This window comes from Eschrichtius robustus, chromosome 1, assembly GCF_028021215.1.
Source record: "Eschrichtius robustus isolate mEscRob2 chromosome 1, mEscRob2.pri, whole genome shotgun sequence".
In the NCBI taxonomy this organism is placed as follows: domain Eukaryota; kingdom Metazoa; phylum Chordata; class Mammalia; order Artiodactyla; family Eschrichtiidae; genus Eschrichtius; species Eschrichtius robustus.
The window spans coordinates 184,208,669-184,222,953 of record NC_090824.1 but is presented as its reverse complement, the minus strand read 5'-3'; the positions used below and the strand labels follow the sequence as shown (position 1 = coordinate 184,222,953).

The following is a 14,285-nucleotide window of genomic DNA, read 5'->3' as shown; positions in this document are numbered from 1 at the left end:
TAAAGTTTGTATGGGACAGTGCATTGTGTATGAAAAGCACTGGTTAAGGAATTATGGGGCATCAGCTTGTACTCAGTTTTGCATTATCTTGGTGTGTGTTCTTAATCAAATCACAAAACATCTCTAAGCTTCAATATCATGAGGCTTATGTGATTGCTAAGAGCCCTTCAAATTCTAATGTTTTATGATTGTGCAATGCAGACATATTATTTCTCTTCTGTAATACAAGTACTAATTAAGTTAGTACTACACACAGGCATAAAGACACACATACATGTGTGTTAATGGTTACCTTACAATGTGTTTTGAAATTTGTTTTCTATCTATAGAGACTGGTATAGAACGCATGAGAGATACTGTTGGAAGAGAAAAAGCAGTTGGTGAAATCAAGACACATCATCAGAGTCACCCTGGTAAGAACAAGAATTTTCCAAGTCTAATATTTATGGTTTATGTCTTCTCTGGGATTTAATTAACTATGAATCATTAATGATAACAGTAACTGTATGTTAGTATTAATGGGCAGTAATCTTCATGAATTTCCTCTTATAATTAGTTAAACTCTAGTATTTACTGTGAATGGAAATTTAACTGGATATTTTTTAGTTGTAATCTCATCCATTTGGAAAGTAATCCATATAATCCAATTCTCTAATGACCTTAGAATATGCTTGGTTTAAGTATTTATAGCTGTGATTCTACTCACTTTCTTGCTGGCTTAGAAAGGAATATTGCTTTGATATTGAAAAAGCAAAAAAGCTAGTTGATGAGTGGTATAAGAAGAGGACTATAACAGTTATTTCACTGATTACCAATTTCCTCTACATAATTAAGTTGGCGTGTAAATTTATATCTCTACTAGAGTGGAGTTCTCTAGCTGAGTTTTATTATTCACAGATTAGTGCTTTAGTCCTGGAGTAACAGGGTTCGATACATTTCTCTTTGTTGCAAGAAATACTGTCGTTATGAACTTTTTACAGAATTGATGCTGAAAGCTAGCATTGGAAAGTAACTGAATCCTCAGATATGAGCACCAAAATATGTGTTTTCACTGAAATTTAAGGCAAGATTTCTGAAACTTTGCTTTTGAATGCTTTTTTTTATTATATTCTCGCTTTTATTCCTGTAAAAAAGTAGTGTTATAAATGAATCAAATAAATATTACTTGCTCCAACAGCTTTTAACTGGGGAAAAGTTGGTGGTGTAAAAATGAAATTGTTGGAACCAAGCAGTTAAATTTGGTGTATTACGATAAGCCATTTTTCCATGTCTTTAATTTTCAGAGTATTTTTGGTTAGGTTCTTTCAATTAATTTTTGCTTCAGTGTTGCTTATTAATAGGAGTCCTTGTCAGTTTTGAATAACAGCCTTAGACACAGCAATAAAGTGCTTTCATTTACATCCATTCAATTTAAAATGTCATGCCTTTTATCAACAAAATTAAGTTAATTATTTTATACTTACACAGAACAAAATTAAGTTAATTAAATTAATTATTTATACTTGTTAATGATGAGTTTATAATTAAATGCTCTAAAGAAAATTTTATATTAGCAATATAAATTGCTAAGAGAAAAGGTATTGAAAGGAGAGTACAGATCAAATATAGAAATAAATATACTTGTTTAAGATAAAATGTGGTTAGATTAAAGGTCAAAACTAAGTAAGATGCTACCTAAGAACACAGAACAAAGAAAAGGAAGAGAAAATGAAGAATTAGTTTATAGAAACTGGAGTGATAGAAAAGTAAACACTCAAATGTGGGAAGAAAAACTGCAGAAACAAAGATTAATACATGGAGTTTGGGAAGTAGTGTGCAAATAGTAATGGTGTCTATGTGAATTTTTTTTTTTTTATTTTACTTTAGGTGAGAATTTATTTAAAAGCAAAGATATGTCCACACAACATCAAACAGAGTTTTTTACCGGCACATTGCACCAAGTAAATTCTCAACAAACGTGATCAATTTTTCACCCTTTGACAATCAAAATAAGAGATATAACAATATAAAATAAATATCTAACTACTTAGAATACTTTTTGTAGTATGCTTTTAAAATTTTACTCTTTATGAAATATTTTAAACACCCAGAAATTATGTAACACTAACATAAAATACACAACATTCTAATGGTTCCCTATCTATGATGTTACAATCCCAATCCCTCCCTTCTCAGCTTTTATCATATGCAGTCATAAAGAATATATAATGATGCTCTATACAAATATATTCCAAAATATTTTATTGTGCCCTCTTTATTTTTTATTATTCTTCATTATGGAATTTCCCACCCTGTCTTCCTCCCCACTACCCACATTACTGCAGGTCAGTCAAGTTTATAAAAAATGTGTGTGCACGCACACACACATACATACACACTCCTTTTTAGTAGAAATTCGGAAGTTAACTGCTTTTACTTCCTTTTTGGTCTCTAGAGTATATTTTTATGCCATCTCAGCAATACTTTTTAAAGTACATTTTTTAATCTAGCATTTTAGTTCTTGGAATTAGAGAGGTCATTTGGGATAGCTAGTCTCCTATACTACTGCATTCAAAATTACATTTAAATTGGAATACCAAGCTGTACCAAAATATTTTCATACAAACAATCTAGGCTTGATGCTTTCATGAAAATAAAATCAAGAATAAACATAAACATGACAGTATGGCCCCATTACCCTAACATGCCTTAAGGCTTTTATTTTTAGTAATTTGAATATCCTTCCCAGAATCTTATTTGACAAATATGAATGGCTAGGTTAGAGTCATGGCTTCTGGAGTAAATTGTGTCAACAATATTTTATTTTCTCTTTAGCGGCCTCTCAGGCTGTGGCTTCAGTTTAATCTCTAGCCACTGGTAAAATAAGATGAGGTTTATAATCTTTGTTTAAATAGGAGTGTTCTACAATAGCACATATTACTTTTATAATAAGTAGGATATATGAAAAATAAATCTTCTGAACCTTGATTGAATGGGGTGAGGGGAAGCCAGTGTTTCATGCATAGAGCTCTGATCTCCAAAACTATTCTTATAAATGCATCCTTCTAAATATAGTGTACAGATCAAATAAAGAAGTGAATATTCTGCTTCAAAGTAAAACAGGGTTGGGATACAGGTCGAAATTAAGGAAGATGCTAAGAATGGAAACTGTCCATCAGAGAAAAGCCATGTGTGCCGCCCTCCATATCCGTTTAAAAAAAAAAAAAAGAAAGTGAGGGCTTTGCTGCTAATTAATTTACCCACGAAGAGTAGGAAGAGCTCTTGTACATGTGCGTTTGCAAATACTAAAAATGTTACTCCATCAAAATGCTATAAAAGAAGAACCTTTCTTTACAAAAGAATCTTCTCAACCAGAAGGAAAAAAGCTTTCTAAATGACTTTGAAAGAATTGGACAAATCAGGGAACTAAGACAATGAGTGAAATTCCCTCTAGAATATTTGGCAAGAGAGAAGGAATTTTACAGTGGTGACATCAACAAGGTAGAACAGGAGTTTTCTACCATCTTCCACCCAAAGAAAACCAACTTGACAATCCCCCACAGACAAGAGAGCCTTTGTGGAAGTCCAGGAGTTAAAGCAGAAAAGTTTCAGCACACTATTGGAATGAAAAAAAATCCAAGATTGGAGACATTGAAGAGGGTAAGAAGAACAGTTTACCTGCATCACTCCTCCCCCAGGACAGCAAACCTCGGTGCCAAAAGAGCCCTCTCCTCCCATGATTTCTCCCATGGGGGAAAGTGAGAACATGAGTGACTGCTCAGCTTCTCTAGCTGTACAGGACACTGTCAAGAGACCCATTTCTCTCTTGTCCCATCCAGAGAACTGTGTCATGAGCTGCATGACTAGGAGTGGTGAGTGGCTGAGAGAGCAGCAGCCAGGGCTCAGAATAGAATATATGAAAGGGATGTGGATACTGCTAACCATGTCAAGGACTCCACTGGGAGTCCCACACATCAGCCGCTGAGAACACCTCACCTGTGAACCCCCTAAAACCGACCCATACACATTTCCAACACTCCATGCACCTCACCCACAAACCCTCACCCTTTGATTGGCTCCCTGTGTGTGTTCCGATGGCAGCAACAATGAGCTTTTACAGACAGCTAGTGAGCACCCACAGAAAGCAGGCCCAAATCTGAAGGCCTTGGAGAAACCACAAAATGGAACATACAGCACTGCCAGAGGGAAGGCAAAATGGAAGCTGGCAGCAACCAGTCTGGCATTACAGGATAGGAAGAAGGCATACAAGCTTACAAATTCTGCCACAAAAGATAGCAAGAAGTGTAGAGTAGATGTACTCATAGGAAAGGTCTAAGAAAGCCTCAGAATCCTCAGCAGGGCTGATAGAAAGGATTTATTTCTGAAAAGCCGTCAGTAAAGCAAGGAGGAGGTGACTGCTTCTTCAAATGCAACGACAGCAGTACAAACATCAAGGAACATGAAAAATCAAGGAAACATGATGATACCATGAACGAGATACAATAATTTTCCAATAACCCCAAAGAAAAGGAGGTTTGCAATTTAACTGGTAAAGAATTCAAAATAGCTGTTTTAAGGAAGCTTAGCGAGCTACAGGAAAACACAGAAAGAGAGGTCAGCAAAAGCAGGAAAACAATGCACAAATAAAATTGAGAAGTTTAGCAGAGAGTAGAAATCATTAAAATCGAATCAAATTCTGGGGCTGAAGAATACAGTGAATGAAATGAAAAATGCAGTAGAGAATATTAACATCATAATGGATCAAGCGGAAGAGAGAATGTGTGAAGCAGAAGGCAGTACCTTTGGAATTACACAAAGAAGAGTAAAGAAAAAAATTTTTTAAAGAATGAAGTAAAACTGTGAACTATAGGACAATAAGCTAAATAATATATAAATGATTGGAGTCCCAGAAGGAGAAGATAAGGAGAAGGCGGCAGAACACTTATCTAAAGAAGTAATTGTTGAGAACTTCCCAAATCTAGGGAGATATTTGAATGTCCAAGGTCATGAAGCTAATAAATCACCCCCAAATTTCAATTCACAACAATATCTGCCATGAAATATTATAATGAAACTGTCTAAAATCAAAAACAAAGATGGAATTTTAAAAGTAGCAAGAGGAAAATATTTCTCTCATACAAGTGAATCCTTATCAAGCTATTAGAAGCTTTTTCTGCAAAAACATTGCAGGCCAGGAGAGAGTAGGATGATATATTCAAAGTGTTGAAAGAAAAAAAAAAACTGCCTAAAAAGAATACTTTACCAGACAAAGCTGTCCTCTAGAAATGAAGGTGAGATAAGACTCACAAACAAAGGAAAGCTGGGTGAATTCATCACCAGTAGAACTGCTTTATAAGAAATATTGAAAGGAGTTTTTCATGCTGAGATGAAAGCACACTAATTAGTGATATGAAAATACATAACACCCTAGTAAAGGTAAGTATATAGTCAAATTTCAAATACTCTGATGCTGTAATATGGTGGCGTGTTAAATCTATCATAAAGGTTAAAGGACAAAAATATTAAAAGTAACTACAACTACGGTAATGGATACACAATATAAACAAAAGGTAAATTATGATCAGAAACATAAAAGGTGAGGAGTGATGTCACCAAGATGTAACATAGGTTATTCCTGATGTCACTCCTCCTCACAAGAAGAATGACTAAAAACTATTCATGGACCAGACACCACTGAGAAAATCCTAGAACACGGGAGTGAGGCTGTAGCGCACCCCCTGCACAACAGAGACCAAGACACACCACATTAGATGGATAAGAGGAGCGGCTACACACTGACCATATTGCCCTTCCCCCAGGCTGGTGCAGCACCACACCAAGAAGTCTCCCCTCAGCCCTCAATTCCTCCAGTTTGAAACAAGAGCCCAGCGTGGATTTCCAGCTCTACCAGCATTGTGGGTCACTTCTTGAGAGCCCTCACTTCTTACCACAGGGATTTTGGGGTAATCTGCTGGGCTTAACTACTGGGAATCTGATCGTGACAGAGAAGGGGGAGGGGCTTGCAACAACCAGCACTGGGATCTTGGCAGACCAAGTTCCTACCCGCAGTACCCAAGCAGTAGTCCTGACCAGCAGCTTTGCTCATCTGGAGAAACAAGAGGGTGGCACAGTCTCACCAGGTGACACCCTGAGATGCAGGTCTGTATGGTTTGGTTCCTCACATGAAGAGCCTTGACAGCTCTGGAGCCCTGTCTACCCCCTCCATGCAGGGGAGCTGAGTCCTAGCTTTATATACTGCTGAGTAGCTCCTTGCCCCACCTTACCAGGCAGATGAGTCAGAACACCTGGAAACTATGAAGCACTTCTTGAGTGAAGAGTATGGCAGGCAAAGCTGATTGTCCATAGAACAAGTCCAGTGGCACCATTTAACCAGGGAACTTGGGGAGCAGGTCAGCTTGAGTCAAGGCTTCAAAGAGCCTTGGAGGGATTGGAGTCAGTTTCCCTGCTTGGCCCAGGCAGGGAGCTAATTAATAGCCCCCACCAACTGTTGGACAAAGCTCCTGGCCCCTCTTGACCAGAAAGCCTGATCAGGAAGACCAGGGGGCCTGCTTGCAGGTGGCCCTCCCATTCTGCACAGGCAGGAGAGCTCAATTTTGCCTCACTCCTGAGTGTAGCTCCTGGCCCTTCCTGGCCAGACAGCCTGGCCAGAACACTTGGAGGATTTGTATCCAAGCAACACTTGAGCAGAGAGTACAGCAGGCAAAGCTGATCTTCACCAGAGCAAAGCCAGTGGCACCATTCAGCCATGAAATCTGGGGCTCGTATTGCTTGAGTCAAGACCATAAAAAAAGAGCCTTGCCAAATGATGCAACTGACAAGGGCTTAATTTCCAAAGTATACAAACAGCTCATATATCTCAATATCAAAAAAACAAGCAACCCAATCAGAAAATGGGCAGAAGACCTAAGTAGACATTTCTCCAAAGAAAACATACAGATGGCCAACAGGCATATGAAAAGATGCTCAACATCACTAATTATTAGAGTAATGCAAATCAAAACTACCATGAGGTATCACCTCACACCATTCAGAATGGCCATCATTAAAAAGTCCATAAATGACAAATGCTGAAGAGGATGTGGAGAAAAGGGAACCCTCCTACACCATTGCTGGGAATGTAAATTGGTGCCACCACTATGAAAAACAGTATGGAGTTTCCTCAAAAAAACTAAAAATAGAGTTAGCATGTGATCCAGCAATCCCACTCCAGGGCATATATTTGGACAAAACTGTAATACAAAAAGATACATGCACCCCTACGTTCATAGCAGCACTATTCACAATAGCCAAGACATGGAAACAAACTAAATGTACATCAACAGATGAATGGATAAAGAAGATGTGGTACATATATAAAATGCAGTACTACTCAGCCGTAAAAAAGAATGAAATAACACCATTTGCAGCAACATGGATGGACTTAGAGATTATCATGCTAAGTGAAGTAAGTCAGAAAGAGAAAGACAAATACTATGTGATACCACTTATATGTGGAATCTAAAATATGACACAAATGAACCTATGTATGAAACAGAAACAGACTCACAGACATAGAGAACAGACTTGTGGTTGCCTAGGGGGAGGGGATCGGGGAGGGATGGATTGGGAGTTTGGGATTAGCAGATGCAAACTATTATATATAGAATGGATAAACAACAAGGTACTACTGTAAATCACAGGGAAACTGTATTCAATATCCTGTGATAAACCATAATGGAAAGGAATATAAAAAATGTATACATATATATAACTGAATCACTTTGCTGTACAGCAGAAATTAACACAGCATTGTAAATCAACTTCAATAAGAAAAAAATATATCATCTACAGAGAATATCTTACAAATGGGGAAAAGATAGTCTCTTTAATAAATGGTTTTGGAAAATTGGATATCCATATGCAAGAATTAAATTGGACCTGTATCTTATATTGTTTACAAAGTTTCACTCAAAATGGATTAAATATTTAAATGTGAGCTCTAAAACCTCAATACTCCCACAGTAAAACATAGTGAAAAAGCTCCTTGACATTGGCCTTGGCAATGACATTTCGGACATTGCACTAAAAGCACAAGCAACAAAACCAGAAGTCAACAGCTTGGGCAACATCAAATTAAAAATCTTTTACACAGCAAAAGGAACCATCGAAAATCACAAGGCAACCTAAGGAATGGGAGAAAAGATTTGCAAACCATCTATCTGATAAGGGGTTAATATCCAAAGTATATAAGGACTCATACAACTCAATATTAAAACAAACAAACAATGTGACTATAAATGGGAAGAGGCCTGAATAGACATTTTCCCAAAGAAGATATATGAATGGCTAATGGATACATGAAAAGGTGCTCAACATCACTAATCAAGAAAATGCAAATCAAAGCCACAGTGAGCTATCATCTCACACCTGTTAAAATTACTATTATCAAAAAGATAAAAGTTGGTGAGGATGTGGGGAAGAGGGAACCTTTGTGCACTGTTGGTGAGATTGTAAGTTGATACAGCCACTATGGAAAACAGTATAGATGTTCCTCCAAAAATTAAAAATAGAGCTATCGTATGATCCAGCAATTCCACTTCTGGGTACATATCTGAAGAAGTCAAGTCACTATTTAAAAGAGATATCTGCACTCCCGTATTCCCTGCAGCATTATTCACAATAGCCAAGTCTTAGAAACAACCTAAGTGTCTGAAGACAGATGAAGAGATAAAGACAGATAATCAATCGAATATCATTCAGCTATATGAAAAAAGGAAATCTTGCCATTTGGGACAGTGTGGAACTTGAGGTCATTATATAAGTGAAATAAGTGAGACAGAGAAAGCATTTGTATGATATCACTCATATGTGGAATCTAAAAAAGCTGAACTCAGAAACAGAGTAGAATAGTGGTTACCAGGGGCTGTGGGGTGGAGGGTATGGGGAGATGTTGGTTAAAGGGTACAAACTTCTAGGGAGAAGAAGAATAAGTCCTGGGATCTAATATACAGTGTGATGACAATAGTTAAAAGTTGCTAGGAGAGTAGATCTTCAATGTTCTTACTACAAAATTTAAAAAGGTAATTATGTGTGGTGATGGAGGTTTTAACTAAGCCTATTGTGATAATCCTTTCATGAATCAAATAATCACATTGTACACCTTAAACTTATACAATGTTTTTGTTAATTATGTCTCAATAAATCTGAGGAAAAATGAAAATGTGGTATAGACATATAATAGAATATTATTCAGTCTTTAAAGATAAGGATGTCCTTCCATACACAACAAAAAGGATGAACCTGAAAGGTATTAATGCTAAATGAAATAAACCAGTCACAGAAGGACAAATAATGCATAATTTCACTTATATGGGATGTAAAATAGTCAAACTCACAGAAACAGAGAATAAAATGGTGGTTTCCAGGGGCTGGGGGTAGGGGGAAATGGGTAGTAGTTAAATGGGTGTAAAGTCACATTTATACTACATGAGTGAGTTCTAGAGATCTTCTGAACAGCATTATGTCTATAGTTAACAATACAGTCTTTTGCATGTAAAAATTGTTAGAGGGAGTGCTTCATGCGAAGTGTTCTTACCACATACACATAAAAAAGCAAGGAGACAAGAGTAGTCTTTTAGAGGCGTTGGATATGTTTATTACCTTGATTGTGGTGATGGCATCACAGGTGTATGCATATTTTCAAATTCATCAAAATGTATAAATATGCGCAATTTTTGTATACTAAGTATACCTCAGTGAAGTTGGGAGAAAAAAAGGTGCTACCAAGAAACGCAGAATAAAGAGAAGGAAGAAGAAAGGATGAAATAGTTTATAGAAACTGGAGTAACAGTAATAGATGAGTGGCCAAACTGTGGGAAGGAAACATTACAAATGCATAAAGACTAATACATAGAGTTTGAGGAGTAGTGTGTAAATATTCAGACTTCATATAATTTTTGTTTTTAAACTTTATTTTAGGTATGAGTTTATTTAAAAACAAAAATGCATTCTCACATCAAGAAGATTTCTACGCCAGGCACATTGCACCAAGTAAATATAAAACAAAAGTGATTAATTTATCACCCTTTGATGATGAAGGTAAAAAATTATATATAAAGATATAAAATACTATATAATTACTTAGAATGGTTCTTGTGGTATGGTTTTTCATTTTAGTCTTTTTGCATCTTTTTATTCAGAAACATCTTAGATAAATCCTTGCAAGCCTGAAAATGAAACAACTTTAAATTATCCTTTTTACTAGCAGAATTGTTTATTTGATCATTCTTCTATTAAAGGTCATTGACTTTTTAAGCTTTTCACTACTAAATGTGTCCATGAATATATATTCTTACATTTGATGTTTTTATCTCTTTGGGGTAGTGTCACAGGATTGATACTAGTGTTAAAGCGTATATTAATTTTTAATATTAAAAGATACTGTGAGACTGTTTTCCTAAAAGGGTGTTAACATTTTTACCAGCAATTTGGGAAAAATATACTTTTCTCTACATAACCATCAGCCATACAGATTGGTGGGGTTTTTTTTCATTTATGCCCATCTTAGAGTTATTAAATCATATCTGAATCTTTTAAAAATTTTTTCCACATTTGTTAGTGTTATTTTACTAAATAATTACCCAAAAACTATTTAGCTTAAAGCATAACTATTCATACAGTTCACGATTTGGGAGTTAGCAATGTAGACTGCTGTGAGCTGGGCTAACTTATACATCTTTGGTCAGCTTGTGGTCGGTGGCTTCACTCACTTGTCTAGCAGTTGGCTCACTGTTATTTGGTACAATACAGGTATATAGTTGGGGTTCATCAGGAGATAGAGACCACACTAACTGTTTGAAAAGAGAGCAAGAATAAAAAACTAGTTAACTAAGTATAAAATTGTTAGCCAAGTAGCCGAAAGTGTAAAAAGAATTCTAAGGTAACATGGAGAAAGCAGTTTCAGGAGAAGTTTCCACCATTAGGGCTGAAGGAGACCTCTGAGTGTAGAGGATGTTACTTGGCTGATTTTTCAGGAAGAGTCTCAGATGTACTTCTGAAGAGGAGGCACTGCTAGTGTCTCGAGTGGTGAGAATTTAATAAAACTTGTTCTGCATATGTTGGAAAGAATGCAAACCATTTGTGTCATGGAAAGAACTTCTGCTCCTGGGAAAAAGAAACATTGTTGGCATGATGTTCACCAGAACTGAAAAGGGACATGAGCTCTCAGGAAGCCCATTGGTAACCAAGTGGGAGAAACAAATCCCTTGTTTCTTTTCCAAACTTGCAATCTACGTATAGCTTGCCCTATTTGCACAGCCTAACTTGGAGCTACCTGGCAAAGCAAAAATGTAGTTTTTAGAATCCCAGATCCAGTACCACAAAGCAGAATGTAGAAGAGTGGTTTGGGAGCTAAGAGAAAATAAGCTTTTCAAGTGTCACAGGAGGTGACCTGGCTACATGTCTCTCATCTTCCAGCTGGTTGGCTTAGGGGTCTTTACGTTGTAACCTCAGGTTCTTAGCACAGCATGTGGGGCAAACCTTAATGAACAAGCAATTTTGACTCTCTGCTTGCATTTGTTTGCTTTTCTTGCATTCACTAAAGTCATATACTAAGATCAGACTTGTGTGAGAGGACATGAATACAGGTAGTCAAGGACATGTTGGGGCTGTTATCGAATCCAGTGCACCAGTGCTCCCTCTGTTTGCAAATATCCATGATCCCTACCCCCTGCATGCAAAATACACGTGCTCTTCCAAGAGCTACACAGATTCTCATTAAAATTTGGCATCAGTGCCAAAGACCACAGTCTTGTGATCTGTAATCATTTTCAGAGACAGTTCCTGTGATGTGACTTCCCGCAAAACACACACACACACACACAAACAAACAATATAGTAGCACAGACAAGGGTAGACTCCACGGTAGGCACTCCCCTACAAAAAGGTGGAAAAAAACAACAGAGGCATATAGCAGTCAATGATCCATAAACTTAGGTCATCTTTTCCATCATTTGATTATATGTTAATTATAATTTTCTCAGTAAAACTATGCATTCAAAAACCAGGATGTTGGGAGATCCCAGGAGGGAATGCAGACTAGGACATACAGAACTGACTTCACTGCAAGTGTACGACAGGTGACATCATCATCATGATGGCATAAGATACCCCTCCTAAACTCTCCTCTTCTCAACAACAAAAATTTGACATCCATCCATGAACAAAAGTGACTTTGTGGGAGTTTGGGATCCAGCATCATACGCCAAGGGACCCAGAGGAGTTTCATCCACCTGTGCATCAAATAATAGGAAGATAGACCTCCATCCTGACTGTGGACCCTTCAGTAGCTTATGAACTGGTTCCAGCCCCTCTTGGCCATGGTCCAGAAGCATCTGGATAACCCCGACTTGGGCAGTCACCGCAGACAAGAGAGCCTTTATGGAAGTCTGGGTTTCTAGAGGAGAAGTTCCAGCACTCCAGTGGAGCGAAAAATAAGAATTTGGACACATTAGAGTGGATAAGAGGAACAGTTTGACTTTGCCCACCTTCCCCAAGGTGACACAGCTAGGGCCAAGCAAGGCCATCCTGTGAGGGGGGTGAGAGGTGGGGTGGGAGGAAGAGCAAGTGAATGAACACCAGGCTTCCCCAGCTGCCCAGGACACTGCCAAAGAGACTCATTTCTCTCCTGCAGCATCCAGAGCGCTAAATTTGGGGTGAGAAGAGATCAGGAGAGAGGTACGTAACATTTTGGGGGAGCATTAAAGGGATTCGGTTCCTGCTGACTATGCTGTGAACTCCATCAGAAAGCCCACCCATGAACTTCTGGGAAAGCCTCACCTGCGGATCCCCCCGGCTAGCCTGTGGCACCCCAAGCGACAGGCATGCCTCACCCACTTTCCCTCACGCTGCAGCCAGCTCCCTGTGGATGCCCCTGAGGGTGGCGGCAGAGCAAGCTTTGTTGGACAGCTAGGGAGCACTTGGAGAAAGCAGGCCAGAGTCTGTGGACCACAGAGAAACCAGAAACTTGAGCTGTAGCACCACTTTAGGGAAACAAAAGGGTGGCAGTCAGCATTGGGGCTGATGCATTGCAGAATCCAAAGATATACAAGCTTAAGAATTCTGCCACAAGAGGGAGCAAGAAGTGTGAGTAGGTGTATCCACTCAAGGTCTGAGAAAGCCTCAGAGTCTGTAACAGTGCTCATGGAAGGTATTTCTTCCCTGAAGGCACTAGTAAAGACTGGAGGAAGTGACTGCTACTTCAACTGTGAAGACAGCACACGAAACCCAAAGCAACACGAAAAATCAAGGCAACATGATACTACCAACGGATCACAATAATCTTCCAGAAACCAACCCCAAAGACAGGGAGGTCTGCAACTTACCCAATAAAGAATTCAAAATAGCTGTTTTATTTTTATGTGTTAATAATTATATATGATATTATTAATCTGTAAAATATACAATATTCATATATATGTATACACACACACACACAATGGAATACTGTTCATTCCAGTGAATGTATGTCTTTATTTAGATTTCTTTAATTTCCCTGAGCAATGTCTTGTAACTTGTGGTAAAAGCTGTGCCCCTCTGTTAAATTTATTACTATTTTATTATTTCTGATGCTATTGCAAATAAAATTGTTTCCCTATTTTCGTTTTCGGATTATTCAATGCTCTTATATAGAAATAAAATTGAGTTTTATTTTATATGTCCAGCAATACAGTTTTATTCAGTAGTCCTTATTAGTTAATTGAAGAAAAGAGAAAAATGTATATTGTCATTTATATTTACCTATATAATTACCTTTAAGGTGCTTTTTTATTTCTTCATGTGGATTTGAGTTACCATCTGGCTGTCATTTTGTTTCAGCCTGAGGTTTTTCCCTTTAACATTTCTTTTAAGACATGGCTGGTAGTATAAGATCAAAATCTCTTAATTTTTTTTTTTTTAATTTAGGAATATCTTTGTTTCATCTTTATTTTTGAATGATAGTTTCTCTGGGTATAAAATTCTTGGTTGTGAATTTTTGCTTTCAGCACTTTGAAAACAGAATCCCCCTGCCTTCTCTCCTCTAGTCCTCTTACTCCCCTAGCCCTAGGCAACCACTAATCTAATTTCTGTCTCTATAAAATTTGCCTATGCTGGACATTTCACAGAAATTGAATCTTATGAGTTCTTTTGTGATTTGCTTCTTTTACTTAGCTCTGATCTCCAAACTAGTCTTCTAAATATACATCTTTATTATTTTAATTAAATTATCTCAAAAAATTAATGTTCATTATTTTAATTTATTTAATTTT

General features: G+C 37.4%; 1 protein-coding gene across 18 annotated transcripts in view; it reads left to right on the top strand.

The window, feature by feature from the left end:
* Positions 1 to 14,285, top strand: part of CCDC7 (coiled-coil domain containing 7) — a 319,203-nt gene that overhangs the window by 284,133 nt on the left and 20,785 nt on the right. For 15 of the 18 annotated variants that reach the window (XM_068560909.1, XM_068560921.1, XM_068561029.1 and 12 more), the window contains 2 exons: positions 330 to 413; positions 9,958 to 10,077. In XM_068560909.1, the coding sequence (XP_068417010.1) occupies positions 330 to 413; positions 9,958 to 10,077 (204 nt within the window). Of the gene's footprint in view, positions 1 to 329; positions 414 to 9,957; positions 10,078 to 12,020; positions 12,498 to 14,285 lie in introns of those variants that run through there. The other 3 variants (XM_068560997.1, XM_068560972.1, XM_068560981.1) reach the window with 3 other exon arrangements.